General features: G+C 52.7%; 7 protein-coding genes across 7 annotated transcripts; 3 read left to right on the top strand and 4 right to left on the bottom strand.

Moving 5' to 3' along the window:
• Positions 1 to 713: 713 nt before the first annotated feature.
• Positions 714 to 2,577, top strand: BU26DRAFT_44873 (uncharacterized protein). The gene has a single exon (XM_033824689.1). The coding sequence runs from the start codon at positions 876 to 878 to the stop codon at positions 2,436 to 2,438; it is 1,563 nt and encodes a 520-aa protein (XP_033681405.1). The 5' UTR covers positions 714 to 875; the 3' UTR covers positions 2,439 to 2,577.
• BU26DRAFT_44872 (uncharacterized protein) lies at positions 2,578 to 3,840 on the bottom strand. The gene is made up of 3 exons (XM_033824687.1): positions 3,431 to 3,840; positions 3,104 to 3,335; positions 2,578 to 3,040 (listed from the first exon to the last, which is right to left on the bottom strand). Exons 1-3 carry the CDS (start codon positions 3,550 to 3,552, stop codon positions 2,717 to 2,719), a joined length of 678 nt encoding a protein of 225 aa, XP_033681404.1. The 5' UTR covers positions 3,553 to 3,840; the 3' UTR covers positions 2,578 to 2,716.
• A 1,541-nt stretch (positions 3,841 to 5,381) lies between these two features.
• Positions 5,382 to 6,814, top strand: BU26DRAFT_566782 (uncharacterized protein; the record flags this gene model as incomplete). The annotated part of the gene is made up of 6 exons (XM_033833573.1): positions 5,382 to 5,580; positions 5,637 to 5,693; positions 5,783 to 5,856; positions 5,913 to 6,271; positions 6,330 to 6,425; positions 6,520 to 6,814. 6 exons carry the CDS (start codon positions 5,382 to 5,384, stop codon positions 6,812 to 6,814), a joined length of 1,080 nt encoding a protein of 359 aa, XP_033681403.1.
• Positions 6,815 to 7,008: 194 nt separating this feature from the next.
• BU26DRAFT_606670 (carbohydrate-binding module family 43 protein) lies at positions 7,009 to 9,496 on the bottom strand. Its single transcript, XM_033835682.1, has 4 exons — positions 9,262 to 9,496; positions 8,431 to 9,211; positions 8,009 to 8,375; positions 7,009 to 7,956 (listed from the first exon to the last, which is right to left on the bottom strand). Exons 1-4 carry the CDS (start codon positions 9,394 to 9,396, stop codon positions 7,446 to 7,448), a joined length of 1,794 nt encoding a protein of 597 aa, XP_033681402.1. The 5' UTR covers positions 9,397 to 9,496; the 3' UTR covers positions 7,009 to 7,445.
• Positions 9,497 to 10,527: 1,031 nt separating this feature from the next.
• BU26DRAFT_520879 (beta-lactamase/transpeptidase-like protein) lies at positions 10,528 to 12,763 on the bottom strand. Its single transcript, XM_033829395.1, has 2 exons — positions 12,053 to 12,763; positions 10,528 to 11,995 (listed from the first exon to the last, which is right to left on the bottom strand). Exons 1-2 carry the CDS (start codon positions 12,707 to 12,709, stop codon positions 10,814 to 10,816), a joined length of 1,839 nt encoding a protein of 612 aa, XP_033681401.1. The 5' UTR covers positions 12,710 to 12,763; the 3' UTR covers positions 10,528 to 10,813.
• A 1,041-nt stretch (positions 12,764 to 13,804) lies between these two features.
• BU26DRAFT_487522 (uncharacterized protein) lies at positions 13,805 to 15,459 on the top strand. The gene is made up of 5 exons (XM_033825948.1): positions 13,805 to 13,927; positions 13,988 to 14,456; positions 14,505 to 14,591; positions 14,646 to 15,280; positions 15,327 to 15,459. The coding sequence occupies exons 1-5, from the start codon at positions 13,823 to 13,825 to the stop codon at positions 15,450 to 15,452; spliced, it is 1,422 nt and encodes a 473-aa protein (XP_033681400.1). The 5' UTR covers positions 13,805 to 13,822; the 3' UTR covers positions 15,453 to 15,459.
• Positions 15,460 to 16,232: 773 nt separating this feature from the next.
• BU26DRAFT_431192 (uncharacterized protein) lies at positions 16,233 to 17,377 on the bottom strand (the record flags this gene model as incomplete). Its single annotated transcript, XM_033823921.1, has 3 exons — positions 16,233 to 16,738; positions 16,788 to 17,157; positions 17,207 to 17,377. The coding sequence occupies 3 exons, from the start codon at positions 17,375 to 17,377 to the stop codon at positions 16,233 to 16,235; spliced, it is 1,047 nt and encodes a 348-aa protein (XP_033681399.1).
• Between the last annotated feature and the right edge of the window lie 336 nt (positions 17,378 to 17,713).

The raw sequence follows: 17,713 nt of genomic DNA, 5'->3' as shown, positions 1-17,713 counted from the left end.
TTGACGCCAACATCCAAGACAACAACGGTCGTACTCCTCTTCACCTAGCGGCGCTATCAGACTCTTCCAACTGTGCATATCAACTGCTAAGAGATGGGACGAATGTTGACGTTAACATCCAAGACAAAGAGGGCCGCACTCCTTTCCAGGTCATCGCATTTTCAGATTGGGAAGATTGGATCCTGAAGCTTTTGGAACACGGTGCAGATCCTTCAAATCTCAAGAGATGGTGGCATTCTCGGCAAGATTCACGTACGGAGCAAGAAATACCTGGATATTTGAAGTTGTGGGAGAATGCCGCAAATGGATTTGATTATGGAACTATCGACGCATTAGTGAAAGTCATTTTGATGGCTGAGGAACACGCAACTTTTGGTTCCATTGTATGGGAATGGGAGATACCGGCTGTCCTCGATTTGAGCGACCCCGCTAGAGTAGCCGGGGGTGAGGTTCAATGGCTGGATCCAAAACAGCATGTCGTCCTCGTAAACAATCAGTCGAGCACGGACTACATGGAGAAACCCGCAATATGTGTTCAGGCCACGACGTGTGCTGAGTATCTTACACAACGTTGGAAAACTGAATGGTGTGGTTTCCTATTAGGGCTCTTGGACCTAGTAAAGCTAGCCGATCTAAACACAGAAAGCTCCGGTACGCTCTTCGATTTGAGAGTTTATCTTCTGCCGCTATAATTCGTATCGACCGCTAACAGGAGAACAGGATTCAGCGTCTGCGCTCTTCGTGCTGGTAATGCCAGAGAAAAGCCACTGGTTTCGGTGACTTGTTACCAATCCAGCGTCTTGATCAATTTCAGCAAGAAGGGTCTCGTGGAAGTGGTTGATCTGATCGAGGCCTTGGATTGGCTTTGCAAGGCCATGCGCATGCCGAGAACTGAGGATTCCCTGAGCTTATCGACAACTACTTGCCGTCTGGAACGCCATTCGATGACCGAAGTAATTGAGTTCGGTCCACTTAGTGGCTTAGCAAGTCGAAAGTACGTTCTCAGGCCGTGCGTTGATCTTAAAATATCCCCTCTACCGCACTCGGACCACAACTGCTGGCACGACCTATTCCGTTCCTGTATCGTGGCGGATTCTGCCTTACCCCGATATCGTGATTTCGGAAAGGGCCTGGAGATACCTTTCGACCTAATGGTATCACTTGCGGCTGTCGAGTTCTATTTGATCATTGACGGCGGGGTGGTATTCATTGGATACCAGACTGTGCTATTCCCAACGGCAATTCAAGGCGACTGTGCACAATTTCATTCGATTACGAGTAATAATGGCCAAATCAACCCATATGCGCTCGACCTCGGAGAAAGAGTGTTGACGGAGGACCCTTCCCAGTTTAAAGCGATGCGATGCTTTCTAGGATGGTGCGAAGCGGCTCAGATCAACCTTGGAACCAGGCGATTACCTGCCGCAGTCAAATACTCCGGTGGCCGCAGTCACGGAGAGTCTCTGCAGTTAGACGGTTACTCAATACTAGCCCAAGTTGGAGCATCTGCTCCTCTGTCAGCTGTCTTAGGGCTGCAGACCAACTTCAAGTACGCATCCCACCGCCGCCAATTTACGCCGCTCGGCAATTATTGCAAGCTGCTTCAGGATACATCCCGGGAATTAGCGATTGTTTACGATACCGCCCAACGTCGAAGTTGGTTAGTACCGAAGCTGAGCCTGCTTTTGCACATGAGCCATGCGTATACTCGGGCCCGTGCTGGTATACCAGATAATCGAGTACCATACGTCGAACCGCACGCTGATGCGATCGAAGTCATAAACGTATTGGAGCCATTAGGTGACGCACTTGTCTGTGGAGTAAAGACAGATAAATTCTTATTTCGGGAGCTGATGCTGGGGCTCAATACGAATTTACTGAAGACTGTGGCCTCGATACGAAAGAGCAGCGGCAAAAAGCTCTACGGGTTCGAATTCATGGACGTCGTTACTGAACCTGGCCGAGGAACATGCATGAAGAAGCTGGAAGTGCTATCGCAGGGGAAAAACTGGCTCGAAATTGTGAACGCGGTAGATGCAGTGGTTGTGTGTTCGGAACTCGGTGAAGCTATCACTGCTGTGGAGGGAAGCGGCCGGAAGAGTACCAATTGCAGCAAGATTCCAATGGACCTCGATTACCTCGCTGCAACACTTCCATGCTTGGCTCAGTTAGCGGGGCGCGAAGGAGGAGAATTGAGCACTGGGAGTCAGCACGTTAAAATTGCCGAGAACACCTTGTGGGAGTTGAGGGGTGACCCTTTCGGGGTATGTCAGCATAATAACGCCAACGACACATGCTGGAAGAGATCCGACCTAGTCCAGCGGCTGGTACCAGAGAGATATTTTGGATTCATGGGCCCTGTCCTTGCACCAAAACATTCACCTCTGAAACAGATTCCTGTATCTGGGGCTGTAGTATTCGGAAAACGGGGTCTTTAACTGCTGATATAAGCAGTTGCACGCTCCTGCTATCTTTCTCTAGACCCTTTATGGAACAAATAGCGACTGTCGCTGGCAACGGCAGTAGCGCAGAGAAAAGGAAGTCTTGTCAGACTATAGAAGAGATATAGATAGAGATGCACAAATTACCACCGCTCCGGTACTCAAGACAAGCCCTCAGTGTCCTAGTTCCTCTTGTCACTGGTCCTTGAGAAATGACATAGCTATTTGCCAAATCAAGACGTGCAAGGGCTGTTTGCGGACATCAGATGAACGGATCAAAAAAATTCCTCAGGGGGATCCTCCGTTCCCACAATCCTCCTCTCAACCACAAAATCCTTTTCATAGCCAGGCCCTGGCGTTGTCACGAAATTGCGCGGCCGCGTAAGTATGAAGCGCATTGTCAGCATCTCGAGTCTGGTGTTCTTGTCTAGAAACTGTCGGTAAAGTGCTGTTGCGCGGCACTCCCCAGCTTCTTCGATGAGGTACCCGTTGGGCAAGCGGACGTGAATGAACTCGCGATTCTGGATGCCGAATTCAAGTTCGAGTTCGAGTGTGCGGAGACGGCGGAGTTGGAGGATGTGGTCGATGGTGAGGTCCGGCTACCAGACAGACATCAGCGGCCACAACGTCTGAAGGCAGGAAATGGGAGAGCTATGACTCACCCAGTATTTAGGAATCCGATAACTCTCATAGCCCGCCTTATTCTCCTCCTCCTCCGTCTCAATCTTTAGAGCCAAACGCTCTACACGAGCGCACTGCTCAACAAGGCTACGGACCTCCCCTGCATTCCATCCTGGGGCCTGGAAGGGAGTTGTAACATGCAACCGCGCAGTTGGCCACTTCACAGACAAGGCTGTCAATACGGCTTCCGGGATTGCGGAGCGCATGTTCCAACTATTGTTCGTCAGAATCCCCGTAGCTTTATTGACGGAGCAGAGTCCAAGTCCAGCTTATGAAAAGTCTCGTAGATCTTCAAGATTATGAAGTACCTTGACAAACACTTGTGCGGAGAGACAACATATCTCTTGCTCAAAAGGTCCGACCCGGAGATGCCGCACATGCTGCGCGACCGCATCTTCTGGGTCGCACAGCCTGCTGCAGATGATCTCATAGACTTCGTCTGCTGAGCGAGTTTGGTCGTGCAGAACTATGTTCCGGAAAGCAACGGGCTAGCAGAGGTATCTGCATGCTCGGGAGACCAAACGGAAGTATGGAGGTCCTCCTCCTCGAACTGCTACAACGTTAGCGTAGAAAGAGGCTCAGGGAGTAGTGCATCACATACCAGGTCGAGTATGAGAAGGAACACAGCGAGCGGTAACCCAAGCAAGCCGAACTTGTCCGCCATGTGGTGACCCAACGAATTCGAGATGTCTTGTCGGCTGAGAGCGATATGGCGTGGTGGCTAATTATACCCTCAGTGTGTTGGGTTTAGATTGATTACTTCTGTGCTAACCGAATCCGGTATGGCGCTCCTGGGGGCGAGCGATACCTTTACAGTGCAGCTCGATATCCGTTTGTGGAACTTCGTTTCCAGAATTTGAGTTTCATTCTCAGTGCCGTTTTCATACGTTTAAACACTAGTCGTTAGGGACAAATACACTAGGTTAGATACATCTACTAATGGAATGTAGAAGGGTGTTGTTGTGTAAGTGTACGTCTTGGAGGTATAAGTGGGCTTGTAGTTGGGGATTCTGGCGCAGTAATATTAGACATGCTTGATCTCCGCACCTAGTCAAAGAAATTAGCATGGGTAAGAATATTTTATATGGCACAAAGTGAGCGTACAGTCCTGGCGGGATTCCAGGCCACGAACCGAGCATGCTGAAGACCGCGAATTTGGTTTCGATGATATCACATGGGTCTAGAAGCACTGAGGACGTTAGTTTGAGTGAGTACAGAAGAGGGAATACCCACTGTTGGAGACATTCGCCATAACATACTGGTTGCAGCTTGATACAATACCCGGCTACCGGAAGTGCTTGACCATCACGCAGTATTCTTGACCTTAGAGCTAGTCAGTCTAAATATCGCCCAAGGTGGGCCATACTATACTCACCAAGAATCCAATTTTGACAGTTTGAGCCAACGCCGGGGTTCCAAGCTGAGAACTGGTCTATACCAATGCCCCACGCAGCTATGAACTCAGCGCAAGTAAGCCCGTGGTCAGGCGTATCTGTCTTTCATGAACTCTGCTCCATGTTGCCCACTTCATCTACCAGCCCGACCGGCGTGGTGCCGTTTCCTAATTCTGGCTCTGCAGGCGCGGTGCAACTGGCTGAACTCGGCGCAGTCCAATACGTCGCAGCGCAGTAGAATATCGCAAAGGAAGCTCCAGGAATAGCCACGGTCGATACCAGGACTGTATTCCCCGCTGAGTGATAGCCCTCTAGGTGGCTAAGGTTCTACAACCTGGCTTTTCAGAGTTCGGTTGGGGGCTGTGTCGGATTAAGTGCTGCAGCCGTGAAAGGTCGGGCCGGATCGTTGCTTAGTCCAACAGGGACTACACAGGACCGACCCTTACGAACACCCTTTCCATACATCCGGGGAGCACGGCAGAATTTAGTCACCGAGAAGGATGCAGGTACGCAGAAGGAGCTCGCCTTCTCTCCGACAATTATGGATAGTCGCAAGGTCCGATAATCAATTAGACGACTGCCACCACTGCCTTTGCATGGATCTGCATCCTTTGCGCAAATACTTAGACGCCATAATTTCTACCTACAGTTTCGCTACCGAGCCGACGTTTGGCTAGCCGATCCTACTAGCAATTATACGCACCCGGCCCAATTCCCTAGATTTCTCGGAGTCCAAGCATTAATCAATGAACCACACCCTCGGAATCCTTAGGTCACTCTCATTCTGGAATATGAAAAACTTATTTGCGTTTGAACCTGCTATCTTCACGTAGCATTTTGCGGCGTCTTTGCTCCTCAGTAGAAAATGGACAGTCTTCCAGCCGGCGTCGATCTCTCCAAGGTACCTATCGCGCCCAACCCTAACGGCGAACCACCAAATTTCATCGATCCGTCCTCTCTCCTGACAGCCGTGGAGGGAGTTGGCATATCGCTCATTGTCGTGAGCGTGTCTGTGCGCCTGTTCGCTAACTGGCGGCATACGGGGAGGCTTAGAATCGATGACTGTATGGCCTGTACAAGTCTCCCGTCTCTGCACTGTGGCTGACACGTCCGTGGACAGACCTCTGCTTGCTCGGCGAGGTTATTGGCATTACAAACTGGGCCTTGAACTACAGTCGTAGGTCTGATCTTCTCACTAGTGAATGAACGCATCACTAGCCCCAGAGTGCGTCAAGTTCTTTGCACGAAGGCTGACATGGAGTTTAGTCGCCCGCGATTGTGCCGCCAAGCACACATGGGACGTCCCTGTCTCTCTTATAGCCTCGCAATCGACCCTCGAAGTGTGTGAGAGCCTTTCAAGCATTAGCCAACCTTGGAAGTGTCTAACGCGCAACAGCGAATAGGCCCCACTCAGGTGCTTGGTGGTCTCGCCTTGTGGGCTGTCAGAACAGCGATCCTAGTGCTCTTCATCCGCATCTTCCACAGCATCCGCTGGATGCGGATTACCTCGTATTGCCTCATCGTTATCACTGCGCTATTCTACGCCTCCAGCCTCATTGTGATCGTTGTCTCCTGCGTCCGTCGAAAAGACCAAGCTTCGCAAATCATCCCGCCAATGGAGACGCTCGTTATTGCCGCGTATGGCGTCCTCATCGATATCACCATCTTCGTTCTGCCGCTACCGAGTATCAGCAGCCTTCGACTAGATGCGCGCAAGAAGATTGGGATCGTAGTCGTCTTTCTAGTGGCTTTTCTGTAAGTCTAAGCCGTTAGAAGCGCTCTGAGGTGGTCTTTGCTGACACAACGCACACAGGACCGTCATCACCAGCGTAGCATCGTTCGCCTTCAGAGTCAAGCTTTATCTGGGCAACGATCTCGTGTGGAACGGCTTCAATATAGTCATTACGGGGTAAGGGCATGCACGTGCTATGCAGACCCACATCCGCCTCCCGTTTCCGTGCTGTCTGCGAAAGATATATCTCAAATAACTAACGCTACCACAGCTTCGCAGAAGTCTTCGGCGCCGTCATCGTTAGCTGCGCCCCCGCTTTATCCTCGTTCTGGAATCATTTCTTTACGCAGACGAAATTCTATGCCGCGCTGCGCTGCGGCTTCTCGCGCCGGAAGCGCATCGGAGCGAGTGAGAGCGGGAAGCCGAATGCCGGGGCCAGGAGAGCGATGTTTCAACGGACATTCCGTATTGTTAATGAGGAGTCGTGCGGTGCGTCTGGAGCGAAAGATGTCGATACCCTCGGGGACTCCGATGAGGGGTGTTGTTATCCGGTCGACGGGGATTGATCGGTCGAGAGCGAGCATGTAGGAGTGCATGCGGGAAGGAAACTTTTGCGTGAATTTCATTTCGGGCGCGTTATCCGGAGCTAGCGTGAGGGGAATTGGGCTCTTGATTAAAGTCGTGCGTCTTGATGGGATTATGAGATACTTTGTCAATGACGAACGCATGTGAGTAGTGTCTAGAATTCCATGCAAAGCTCCACTCGAGATACAGGTTTCAATGTTACAAGGCAGGGACCATCCAAAGATTACAAAGGTCCAAGCGATCTGGGGTACCTTGGGGGTGGTGCAGAGCGAGAGTTACTGTACCTAGGTAAATATACCGCAAGCGAAGAATCAGACACCGGGCGTTGGAATCCTGAAAGAGAAGACGAAGCGTAGAATTTAGATCTTGACGTTCATGGGTATATGAAAGGGAGCATTTCCATACAATCGACCGCCAAACGAGGCCAACAGGGAGAAGGAAATGACGTTACGTAGAACCCAGCGCATGCTAACCACAGCTGTAATAGGAGGCTTCGTCCACTTGCGTCGCCCACGTCAGCGATATCAACCTATGTGCATTGTCCGCATCGGATGCATCAAAAGACGTTGCGCAGTTTGACTGACTCCACGCAAATCCGCTGCAGGGATCATATCATTGTGGAGGCGGCGAGTGCATCAGACCCTGGCCTTCCGGGCGCACGGGGTGCGGGAGATGTCTAGTCTCCGTCCGCGGTGCAACGTACTCCGGAAGATCCGGCTCGTCGTGCTCATAGGGCGCTTCTTTGGCCTTATTTTCCTGCTTCTTTCGGCGGAGAAAGTAGAGGATGCCGAGGAGAGCGAAAACAACAAAGGCGAATACGCCGACGCCGATGCCGGCTTTTGCGCCTGCGGAGAGACTGGTCTTACCCGTCGATGCGTCGTCGGTGGTAGATTCTGTGGTCGCGCCGGAAGTACTCGTCGGCGCTGGAGTGGAATTGAGAAACGCTGTGACAGTCTTCTCGCCGTTTTCGCCGGCTTGGTCGAGCAGGAATTTGCAGTCTCCGCTGGGTGCTGGCCTTGCGCCTCGAAGTTCGGCTGTCCCATCCAAATCGCAGCTGTCATCGCCATGGGTTTGCCAGTACTCGTTTACAGCCCATGAGTACTGGGCTGTGAGATTGCACGAACTAAAGCGGTAAATAAATGCGCTGGGGAGATTTTGCGAGCTCGGATAAGTACCTGAAGGCTCCGTACTGGCCAGTTCCTCCATCCGCCACAAGACCAACACAATTCTGGGTAAGATTGTTCCCACAGGGCTCCATGATTTTGTTCAAGGCTGTCTCCGGATCGAGACTCTCTATACTTCCCTTCTTCGCGGTGCATAGCAGTGTGTCCATCATGCAAGAGCACAGCGGAGTGTACGGCTGTGGTGGGAGAAGAGGACTGGCGAACCGGACTGCGGGGCAGGCGGCGCCGGGGGTGGCCGTGGGAGTATACTCTGCTGAAGCGACAAAGGTGGGTGATACTGTGGCCATGACAGACGATAGGGCCGAATATGCTTCCCCGGGGATTATTTCTTCGCCGCCGGCGCCCACAGACACGAGGCCTATATCGCATCAGTTGGGGATGGCACGCTTGGCGGTGAAGAGGAATAAACTTACCCCAAGTAGAGTTCCTAGTTACCTCTTGGTAAAAACCCAGCACGACGGTACCACTTAAGCTCGCCGTCGCATTAATGGCAAAGAACCGGTATACGTACCCGAACGTTCGATCGTCATTTGATGGATCCGTAGTGTAGCATCCGGTTTCAATGCCGAATACGGGAATGCTGGCGTTGCGATACAATTCGATGGCCGCATCGATATCTGTTTGCGGCGTGCAACTTGTAATATCTGTGAGGTCGGCCATTGCAAGGCCCAGAAAATCTGCCTGCGCCTCTTGGCATGCCATATAACTTAGCTCTGTGTAGCCTGAATAAGGGTACAACATAGCCGAGGTAAAGCCAATGGGTATATCCCGATATGCCTTGTCGCGCATGTGCTGTTTGACATCGCGTACGGCTGCCTTTAGGAACGGTAGGGTCTGGTTATAACGTCTTTCCCCGACGTCAAACCCAAGCACGTTCGTAAAGCTAGCTAAAGAATCCACGACGCTAGTGTATTGAGCGAGAGTGAAGTCCATCCATCTACCGGTATACGGGTTTATGTAGGCGGTAGGGCTCCCCAGGGTCGTGACGACGTATATTCCGGCATCGGCTAGGGCGTTCATGCAAGTGGTATGGTCGGCATTGGCATCGACATAGTATATCCGGAGGACGTTGATGTTCAAGGCGGTCATGTAAGGGATGTCTCGCAGGCATGTGGGACCATCAGCGAGCGGATCGATTCTTTGCGTACTGTCGCCGCTGGCTATCGTAGATGGATCGTATGTGAGACCGCGGACCTGGATCCATCAGTCATTACTTGTAAAGCGGTGTTTTAAGCTAGACTTACGAAGAAAGCTGATCCGCTCGTCTTGTAGAAAAAGTGCGACCCTTTAATAACGATTGGATCTAATTCAGCCGTAGAAAATAGTGCTAGATGTAAAACTAGCAGCAAGTAGCTGAACCGACCTAACAAGACTTGCATTATGTCGCTTGATATGCTTCGTCCGCAGTCTTTGCGTAGGAGGCCGCCTGTTACTGTGGCATTTCAACAATTGAAACGAAAGCGAGGTGGGATCAACGAGCAAAATCGCAGAGGGTTACGGGCAGTGGCCAATACATCACATGGTATGAGACCGAGGGGATGCTGTGGCACAGCATGCGGCACAGTGCCATGCCCCCTGCCGATGAAACTCATCCTAGAACCGCGATTGGGCATTCTCTCTTGGCAAAGGATTGAGGGCGCAGATGGCCATGGCTGGCATGCAGTCCATACCCTATAAAATGCCGGGGGAGTCGGCCAAAAACATCAGGCAAAGCCCGATGCAGGCGAAGCAGCAACTCCCTCGTTAAAAGCCACAGTACCCATTAGGATACCGGGTTCGCATCAGTGAAGGGGGCGGTTGAGAATCCACGGGCGTCAATCAGCGGAAAATTTGACTTGAGGGTCGTTTAGTAGGTGGTGGCGAAATGCACCTCGTAAACACTCCATCCAGGGCGTACGGTGGGGTGGATCATGCTGAAGACTGGGCCGTATCGCTGAAGATATAACATTAGAATAGCCGCGTCCAGTCAGACGCAGGGCCAGGCCCTTCCGATGGATCCCCTAGATTTCGCTGTTTGGAAGCCTACATCATCGCGATGTTGATGGCTGAGCCATAAGCGCGGGACAGTCGCGTCACGAGCTTATCACTATAAGAGCCTGGACCGACGAAGAGGACGGTTTGGATCTCGTGGTGGTGGCTGCTACTCGGAGTGGGGCCGGAGTCGGTGTGGGCCCATGTTTGAGGATCCCTAGGCGGGCGCGAAATGATTGGGGCAGAGGAGTCGATGCGTGACGTGCAGGTATTGCCCGTGCTTCGCCGCAAGCGACATCGAGTATGATGGCAGTGGGCTCAACCGCGCAGAGTGAGATGAAGATTTGAAGGTGTTGACGTGGCGGACGGAAAGTGTGCTGATGACATAATGAAATACCGGCTCATCATTGGTCGGTTTTAGTGGCGTTCCTTTCAGAGTTGCAGACCCGCGACCGACGCCGGCTACCAGCAGTAAAATTATAACAGTGAAGAGCTAGAAGAAAGAGCGGTTATTCATGGATATATTGAAATCATAGTGTTGAGATTGGAGTATTAGCCATGGTTGATTCGTCGCGCCAGCGAATCTTCGCTCCCCGTACCACTTCAGCAGACTCCATACCAGCAGGGTGCCATTATCCCCGTCCTCCACGCTCTGCCGGGATACAGCATGATCAAGCTGAGTCGGGCCAGCCTCAGGTGCCTGAAAGCTGCTGGATAAACGGGCGCACCGCCAACACACATGGCCCCGCGGATAAACACGGCCCCGCAGACATTCTCCCCATCATCCATTTTTAAGTCTCATCTCCTGCTCTAATACCATAACCCTCATTTAGCTCTCGACAACGTAGTCCTCCACCCAACCAACTCTATACTCGCCGCCTTCTCCCCATCAAACTCAAACACCACCGTGTCCAGCGGCAGCCCCGCATACCTCCACGGATCACCCCAATTCCAGCTTCCACAATCCATATCCGCGAACGTGCTGTTCGGCCTCTTGCCATCGAACAATATCCTCCAGGTCTCCCTCGGCGCCCTTAGAGAATCCGGATCCGTCGGATACAGTCTCGCACTGAACTCGTCGCAAGTTGCACATCTGAGCTTCGCCAGCCGTTCAAGAACAGGAATGCTGTTGACGCCGAAAGACGTGATTGACATGCCTGGGCCGTCATCGAGCGTTAGGGTGATGCTGCTGTTGGATTCGGGCATCGAATAGGTGCCAGCGTATTTGGTCGTAGCTTGCAAGCGCGCCTCGTGGTCCGCAAACGCAACGAGCGGCTTGACGACCAAAGGCAGAATATCGACGATCGCTGCATCCGAGGTGTTTCCAGCGGCGCTGATACTGATTGCGATGTCGTACTCCGGAATCAGAACCGCGAAACTAGAATACCCGGCTACGCCACCTGCTTTCGTATAGAGGTTGATCGGGCGCGAAGCTCTCACGTCCAGGTCCGTGGGTCGTAGGATCTCCCACGGTGCGCCGACGAGTTGGTGAAGGGTTGGCAGCATGGAGCGCGGCTGGAGCCACTTTCGTGTCTCAACTGGCGAGAGCAGTTTGTGGTGGAGAAGGGCTTGGAGGAAGACAAGCATGTCGTTTGGCGTGCTCCAGAGTCCGCCTGCGGGATTGAAGTTTCCGAAGTTAGGAACGGCCCATTGCGCCCCTTTTTGAGGTAGAACGGCGCTTTTCGGCTCCTTTGGCATTTCGAATGTGGAGTGCGTCATTCCGATGGGGTCGAAGATGAGATCTTCAATGATGCGATCAAACGGCTTCGAGTGTGCGGATTCGAGTGCCATCCCTAGGAGGTTGTATGCGATGTTGGAATACAGTGGCCCGAAATTGGGTGAGTGCGGCCAATACGCTGGATGGTTGAACATGTCGAGGACTTCTGAGCGCGTGCATACGCGACCACCTGGAAATGGATCACAGCCTGGAAGTGGTTCCTGTATAACACCCATACCTAGTTGCACAGGGTTGAATCCGGGGATGAAGGAGAGATCGCCTACGTAGCCCTAGCACCAGGTTAAATCCCAGTTGCCGAAGCTCGGAGAGATGCAAGGATCACGTACAAACCTCCCAAGGCCGCTCGTCTGCCCCGCCAATGCCCCAATCGTCACTTCTCCATAGCTTCTCGCATCCAGTTCAGGTATATGTTTCGTTATCGCATCCTCCCACCCAATCGTCTCCTTACTCAGCAGCACTGCCAGTACCGTGAACAGCTTCGTCACACTCGCAATCCGGAACTTAGTCTCGTGCAACGGCTCGTGTGGGGTACTGTAGCCGGGCAAACCCGAAGCGTGCACCTCAGGAGAGGGCTGAGCTGAATGTGAAGATCCCTCCGCCGCATGCGCATAGTCGATCAGCGTCAAGTTCCCAATGGACGCTTTAACCACAAATGTGGTGCTGGCGTACCAGTCATACGCTTCCAGAGAGTGGTCTGGAGTGCATGGCGATCGATCAAAGGGGAGGAATGGAGGCGAAGCCAGCGGACGGTCGGGTGGTGGAAGGGATGGCCCGGGTGGTGGGCAGTACGCACGTCTAGCTTGCGCGGCCTTCTCTTGCAGCACGTTTTGTTTCTCGTGCTCAATCACTTTGTGGAGGCCGTATCCTAGTATAATGGGGAGTGTGCAGTACCAGGTATAATCGAGAGTACGCTTGACGCCGTATTTGAAGACAAAGAAGAGGCAGAGTTCGATCAGAGTGTAGCCGAAGATTTCGAGCCACATGACTTCTTGGCTACGAGTTGGCCCTCGTTTAATTGAGCGTTACCGCGGAGGTGGAGTTGGAGGTGTGGAGTGGAGATGAGATGACGGCCGTTGCATGAGCAGCTGTGTGGCGCAGCAGCTGTCTACAGGCATCGAGTGGATTCGCTTGGGAGGCATCGACATGGGGGTTCCCCAGTCAACGTGGAAATCTTCTGCGACGCAAAAATTACGCCCACCCTTTTGTCGCGATAAAACCGCTGGTCTCTTAATCTATGCTCCCGAAGAGCCCATTATCGTATACAATCGACAGCTACGCTAAAGGCGTGATTGTTCGGAGTACCATGGATAGGCAGCCTCGGTACGTAGGAAACGAGTCTAACTGTCGATAAATTCGAAGAGGCCTATTGGTAGGACAAAGACTCAGGGGGTGCGAATGGGCGATGTGGTTGGCTACATTCCCGAGATTTTCAGAATTAGTCAACGCTGATTGGCTGGTGCCAAACAAATACGAAGAAATTCGGCGTCGCAGATAATTACCAATGGAGTAGTGCTGAACCTGCTCTGAACAATTTTCAGAACTAACAGTGCCGGTTAGCACATATAAGTAATATATGTCTTCCCGTTTTGTGCCTGCTGGTCTGAAGATAGGACTATCGGCAACCCTTCTAGTGGAGTCGGTCGTGGATCCGCCTTGCTCTTATTGGGAATGGGAACTTAGTGTCGGACCATTTCGAGCCCCATGTACATTAAAGTAGTTTAGATGGCTCTAAATTCGGTCAGTCATCGGCAATGTGGTGATGATCTACCTTCGGGGACTCATGGTTAAGTCTTACCGTTCCCGCGGGTTAGGCTTGATTGCGCCCCAACCTTCGAAGCCCGTGCCAAGCTTCCTACACAACTGCTAGCCTTGCACAATGGCGCTTATCCGATGGGACAGCGAGCGAAATGTGTCGCACAGTGGGTAGAGGCCCGTGGGGCCAGCCTCGTGGCTGCACAGCCTTGAAAGGACACGATCGTCGCGTTAATCCCCATTCGGTAATGCCGCATCGCAACGCCGACCATGAAATACCGTACAATACCACAGCCGCCAGTCTCGCGTTCTGTTTCTGCTTCCGCGGAATAAGAAAAAATGCGATGGAGCGCATCCTCGAGCTCGTCGAAGGCGTTCCGGAACTGCCTAGCGAGCAGATATACTGGCTTATCGACCATTCGTCTCGGGTGGATAAGACAAGCTTCAAGGTACGAGCCATGCCGCTGGCGGCTGCATGAGAATGGATGGAAGCGTTGACGATGTCGCAGGTTCTCACGATACTCCTCACAGTCTTCGCCGTTTTGGCTTCAACAGCACGCCTCCTCTTCCGCTACCGCAGCGAGCATCACCTAGCCCTCGAAGACTGGCTCGTCCTCTTCGCAACAATATGCCTCGTCGCAGAAACAGGCTTGGTCTACGCTTTCAGCCGCATGGTGTACTTTATTGACGGTGCAACACTGAATCTCCCCGTCCTGGCCTTCATCGGCAAAGATGCAGCGCTCACGAAAGAGCTGCTGACTGCGGGGCCATCGACGCTGGTTGCGTATTTTACGCTGGGATGGATCACGATTTTCTCGATCAAGTACAGCTTTTTGGCGCTGTTTTACAAGATGCTGAGGAATGTGAGTCGGAATTTGCTGGCGTATTTTTGGTGCACGGTTGCCGCGACAGGGATGGCATGCGTGGTAGTGATTCTAGAGAGCTTCATTCTTTGCCCGCATTTTGGGGCTGATGCCGGTGAGTGTGACAGACGCGGTGAGCGATCGGAAGCTAATGGCGGTGCAGCGCAATGTTTTCTGAAGAACAACTACACATTTAGCATCAGTACCGGAGTCGTAGTGCAAGCGCTGGATATTGTGACTGACCTTATGAGTGCGTATTGTGGAATAGACTATCCCGCTTCTGCCTCATTACTGACGTTTGCAGTTATTAGCATTCCGATCATCCTTCTCAAGATGTCGCACTTGCGTCTTCAGCACAAGGTACGCATCGCCGTCGTGCTCTGCCTCTCCAGTATATGTATCATCCTCAGCATTGTCCGGCTCGCCGGAGGCATCCACCGCAACGTCTTCGGGAATCTCCAATTCAGCACTGCGTGGATATCGTTCGTGCTTCACTGCGAAGCCGCCGTCGCCGTACTGGCAGGTTCCGCGCCGGCTCTCCGCGCGATATACACATCACATCAGAATCGCCGGACGATGACCATGACCGACGATGAGAAACCGAAGTCACTAATGTCGAGAGCGATGACCGTTCTCGGTTCGGTAAGACGCACTAAGCCTACATTGCCGACCCAAGAAAGGCCTCGGGCTTCGATAGCCCGCTGGAGGGAATCCATCATCGCCATCATGCCGCGGCGGACTCGGAGTCGAAGCAACCGCCCACTCGCCAATAATCCGGAAGGCCGAAATGGCTCAGAGGACAGCGGGATCATCCACCCGGGAATAGCATACCACGATTTCCAGAAGCAGGAGAAGAACCGGATCAGGGTGACGTATGAATGCAAGGTGCTCAGTGAGTCGGCGTCTTCATACGCGCACAAGTCGCTGGATCTGAGCGAGGTATATAACAGCTTTTGTGCTACGAGACGTGTGCTGACAGTGACAGGCGACGTCGCATACTGGAACGATATTATCGGCCCCTAGTTCCCCTGTGCCTGAGATATCTAGCCAGATGGTGGATCTAATGATTGACGAGCAATTTGGGAAGGTCCGATCTGGTATGCATGTTTAGCAATCAGACATAATGCAGAATGTGAGGTGCAGTCCTCGTATGTACAACTTTGTTTTTCAGTCGTGACTGTCCGAGTCCCGTTCAAAGTTGCTATTCGCATCAATTGAACCCGCAGGACCAGTACTGGTGATCCGGCAGCGACTATGGTTCGTCCGATTTGATGGATAGGAGATTGAGGGGCCTGCGGGAAGCGAGAGGTTTCGGGCCCAAAATGCCGGAGAACGAGTTACTAGGCTTTCCCTGCCTCGACTACAAAGGTGTGCGAGGGGCGACGCTAATCTTGGCATGAGCTGTTTTGGGGGGCAGGAAGGGCGATGTAGGAGGTGGATGTGACACGGTTCGCTTATGTCATCGATAAATTACGTCATCTGACCCTTCCACATGCCTGTTGAGACAGCGATGCAGTACCTGGACCAGCCAGCACCACACAACACCCTCATTCTCATACGCTTCATCAGCGGCGCTACGGAAGCTGCGTGTTCACCTTCTCAATAATTGACCACCTTGCCACTGATACGTGGCGTGCCTGGAACCGAAATCTTCATTCAACGCTAATCGAAACACCGCATCTGCAGCAAGGGCCCAATATTAGGGCCCCGGGATCGATAATTCCAAGGATGGGCCTCCCTGAATCGAACTCCGATACCATGGAACAAGGCCGTCATGCCATAAATATGTACAATCCAACAAAGAGAACTCCGAACCCCACGCTATGAATGCGCGACCAAACCAGGGCTCCCATGCTATTTTATGCCACGCTCAGTTTTCGTCATCAGAAAATCACACGGCTTCCCAATTATCCTTTCGATTGCCCTGTTGAAGGGAATTCGAATTCGCGCTTCCCGGTTTGAAGGCAACGGAGTCAACCCGAACGGCATCCTTTCCGCTGGGAAGAGAGCCATCGCTGCTACTCCTCTGGTCTGCATCCTCCTGCATATCCGGAAGGGAGATGACGAAGCTGGGCTTTGTCAATTGATGCTCTTTCAAGATGCCGAACTTCTTCAGCAACTGCTCGGCGGGCGACTTGAGGCACGGCAGCGAGCACGCGATGATACCGACGACTTCCTCGAGCTTGGCGAACACGGACGGCTTCATGGTGTCTTGCATAGGGTCGCCTTTTCCAAAGTCGTTGAACGTCGTCATCTTAGCGCAGGTGATGGCGGTTGCGAGCAGACCGAGCGACATGAGGACGCCGATGAGTATCTTCTCGCCTGTGGATCGGGACAGGCTCCGGACGAGCTTGATGGGCATGAGGGAAAGAATGAGGTCCATTGCGACATATATGGCTACATGGGATTAGCAACAGAGACTTGCAATCAGAGCAAGGAATCATACACGCAATGGCCCAGCCGTAGTCGACGATCGCATTGATGTCCCAGCACTCCACGTCACCGACTTGTTCCCAGGCATACGAGATCGGCCTGCACTGGCCGAACTGGATAACGACGTAGCTCGAGGAGATCAGTGACTGCAGTCCCATGATGCTCCACAGCGTCCACTTCCACCATCGCTCCTGGCCGAAACGGAGTAGCGAAGCCGCAATGGAGAGCCGGACGAAACATAGGGTGAATATCCACACTGTTTGGAGCGCAAACTGCAACTTCAAGCTGGCTACTACTTCTGCTGGGGTGAGATATGCGATGGGTTTGCCCCATCCATAGGCGATCGCTGCCGCTGCGATGCATATGTTGGTGAGCGAAAGGGGCTGTATGATGGTCAGCGTTGCGCTCTCTTTTGACGCCCGGAGAACAGACCTCTGCGACGACGATGAGCCAGTCGTCAACATACAACCTCCCCGTCCTCCTCAGTCGTGTGTATATGCGCATGACGACTAGACACAGCGCGACGGCACCCAGTATTGACACCGGGATCAACCACATGGTCGAATTATTCGAATAGGGCGGCATCTCGGTAGCCGACGTCATGGTGTTCTCGTCGGATACGACAAGGTCTCCCTGCGCTTTAACAAGTCTGACAGCGCGTGTCGGGAGCGGACAAGAATATTTCGAAGCGTAGTGCGACGTTCAGTTCAACCGGACCGTCCGCAAGGTTATAAGGCCGGCGGCGGCTCGTTCGACGGCGCGCAATACATGCTGCGGGCGGAACGGGAGGAACCCAGTTTAACTTTGGAGGCTTCGGGGAGCAGCGCTCGAAGCATTCATAAAGTTTGCCAGCTCGATGCTGCTGCTGCAGAGGCGAGGCCTTGCGCAATTCGACCATCGGCGCGATTGAGCCGTTGGGCGGCCTGGCACCTGAAAATA

The sequence above is a fragment of the Trematosphaeria pertusa genome (genome assembly GCF_010094035.1).
Source record: "Trematosphaeria pertusa strain CBS 122368 unplaced genomic scaffold BU26scaffold_10, whole genome shotgun sequence".
In the NCBI taxonomy this organism is placed as follows: domain Eukaryota; kingdom Fungi; phylum Ascomycota; class Dothideomycetes; order Pleosporales; family Trematosphaeriaceae; genus Trematosphaeria; species Trematosphaeria pertusa.
Note: the sequence above shows the minus strand (reverse complement) of the source record. Positions and strands in the feature narration are given on the sequence as shown.

Coding starts and splice junctions, on each gene's coding strand:
- BU26DRAFT_44873 (XM_033824689.1), top strand. CDS start 876: ATGCGCATGCCGAGAACTGAGGATTCCCTGAGCTTATCGACAACTACT.
- BU26DRAFT_44872 (XM_033824687.1), bottom strand. CDS start 3,552: ATGAGATCATCTGCAGCAGGCTGTGCGACCCAGAAGATGCGGTCGCGC. Junction 3,336..3,430: donor CCGCACAAGTGTTTGTCAAG/GTACTTCATAAT, acceptor GACGAACAATAG/TTGGAACATGCGCTCCGCAA. Junction 3,041..3,103: donor ATCGGATTCCTAAATACTGG/GTGAGTCATAGC, acceptor TCTGTCTGGTAG/CCGGACCTCACCATCGACCA.
- BU26DRAFT_606670 (XM_033835682.1), bottom strand. CDS start 9,396: ATGCAAGTCTTGTTAGGTCGGTTCAGCTACTTGCTGCTAGTTTTACAT. Junction 9,212..9,261: donor CGAGCGGATCAGCTTTCTTC/GTAAGTCTAGCT, acceptor TGATGGATCCAG/GTCCGCGGTCTCACATACGA. Junction 7,957..8,008: donor GGCCAGTACGGAGCCTTCAG/GTACTTATCCGA, acceptor TTACCGCTTTAG/TTCGTGCAATCTCACAGCCC.
- BU26DRAFT_520879 (XM_033829395.1), bottom strand. CDS start 12,709: ATGTGGCTCGAAATCTTCGGCTACACTCTGATCGAACTCTGCCTCTTC. Junction 11,996..12,052: donor CGAGCGGCCTTGGGAGGTTT/GTACGTGATCCT, acceptor ACCTGGTGCTAG/GGCTACGTAGGCGATCTCTC.
- BU26DRAFT_487522 (XM_033825948.1), top strand. CDS start 13,823: ATGGAGCGCATCCTCGAGCTCGTCGAAGGCGTTCCGGAACTGCCTAGC. Junction 13,928..13,987: donor TGGATAAGACAAGCTTCAAG/GTACGAGCCATG, acceptor ACGATGTCGCAG/GTTCTCACGATACTCCTCAC. Junction 14,457..14,504: donor GCATTTTGGGGCTGATGCCG/GTGAGTGTGACA, acceptor ATGGCGGTGCAG/CGCAATGTTTTCTGAAGAAC.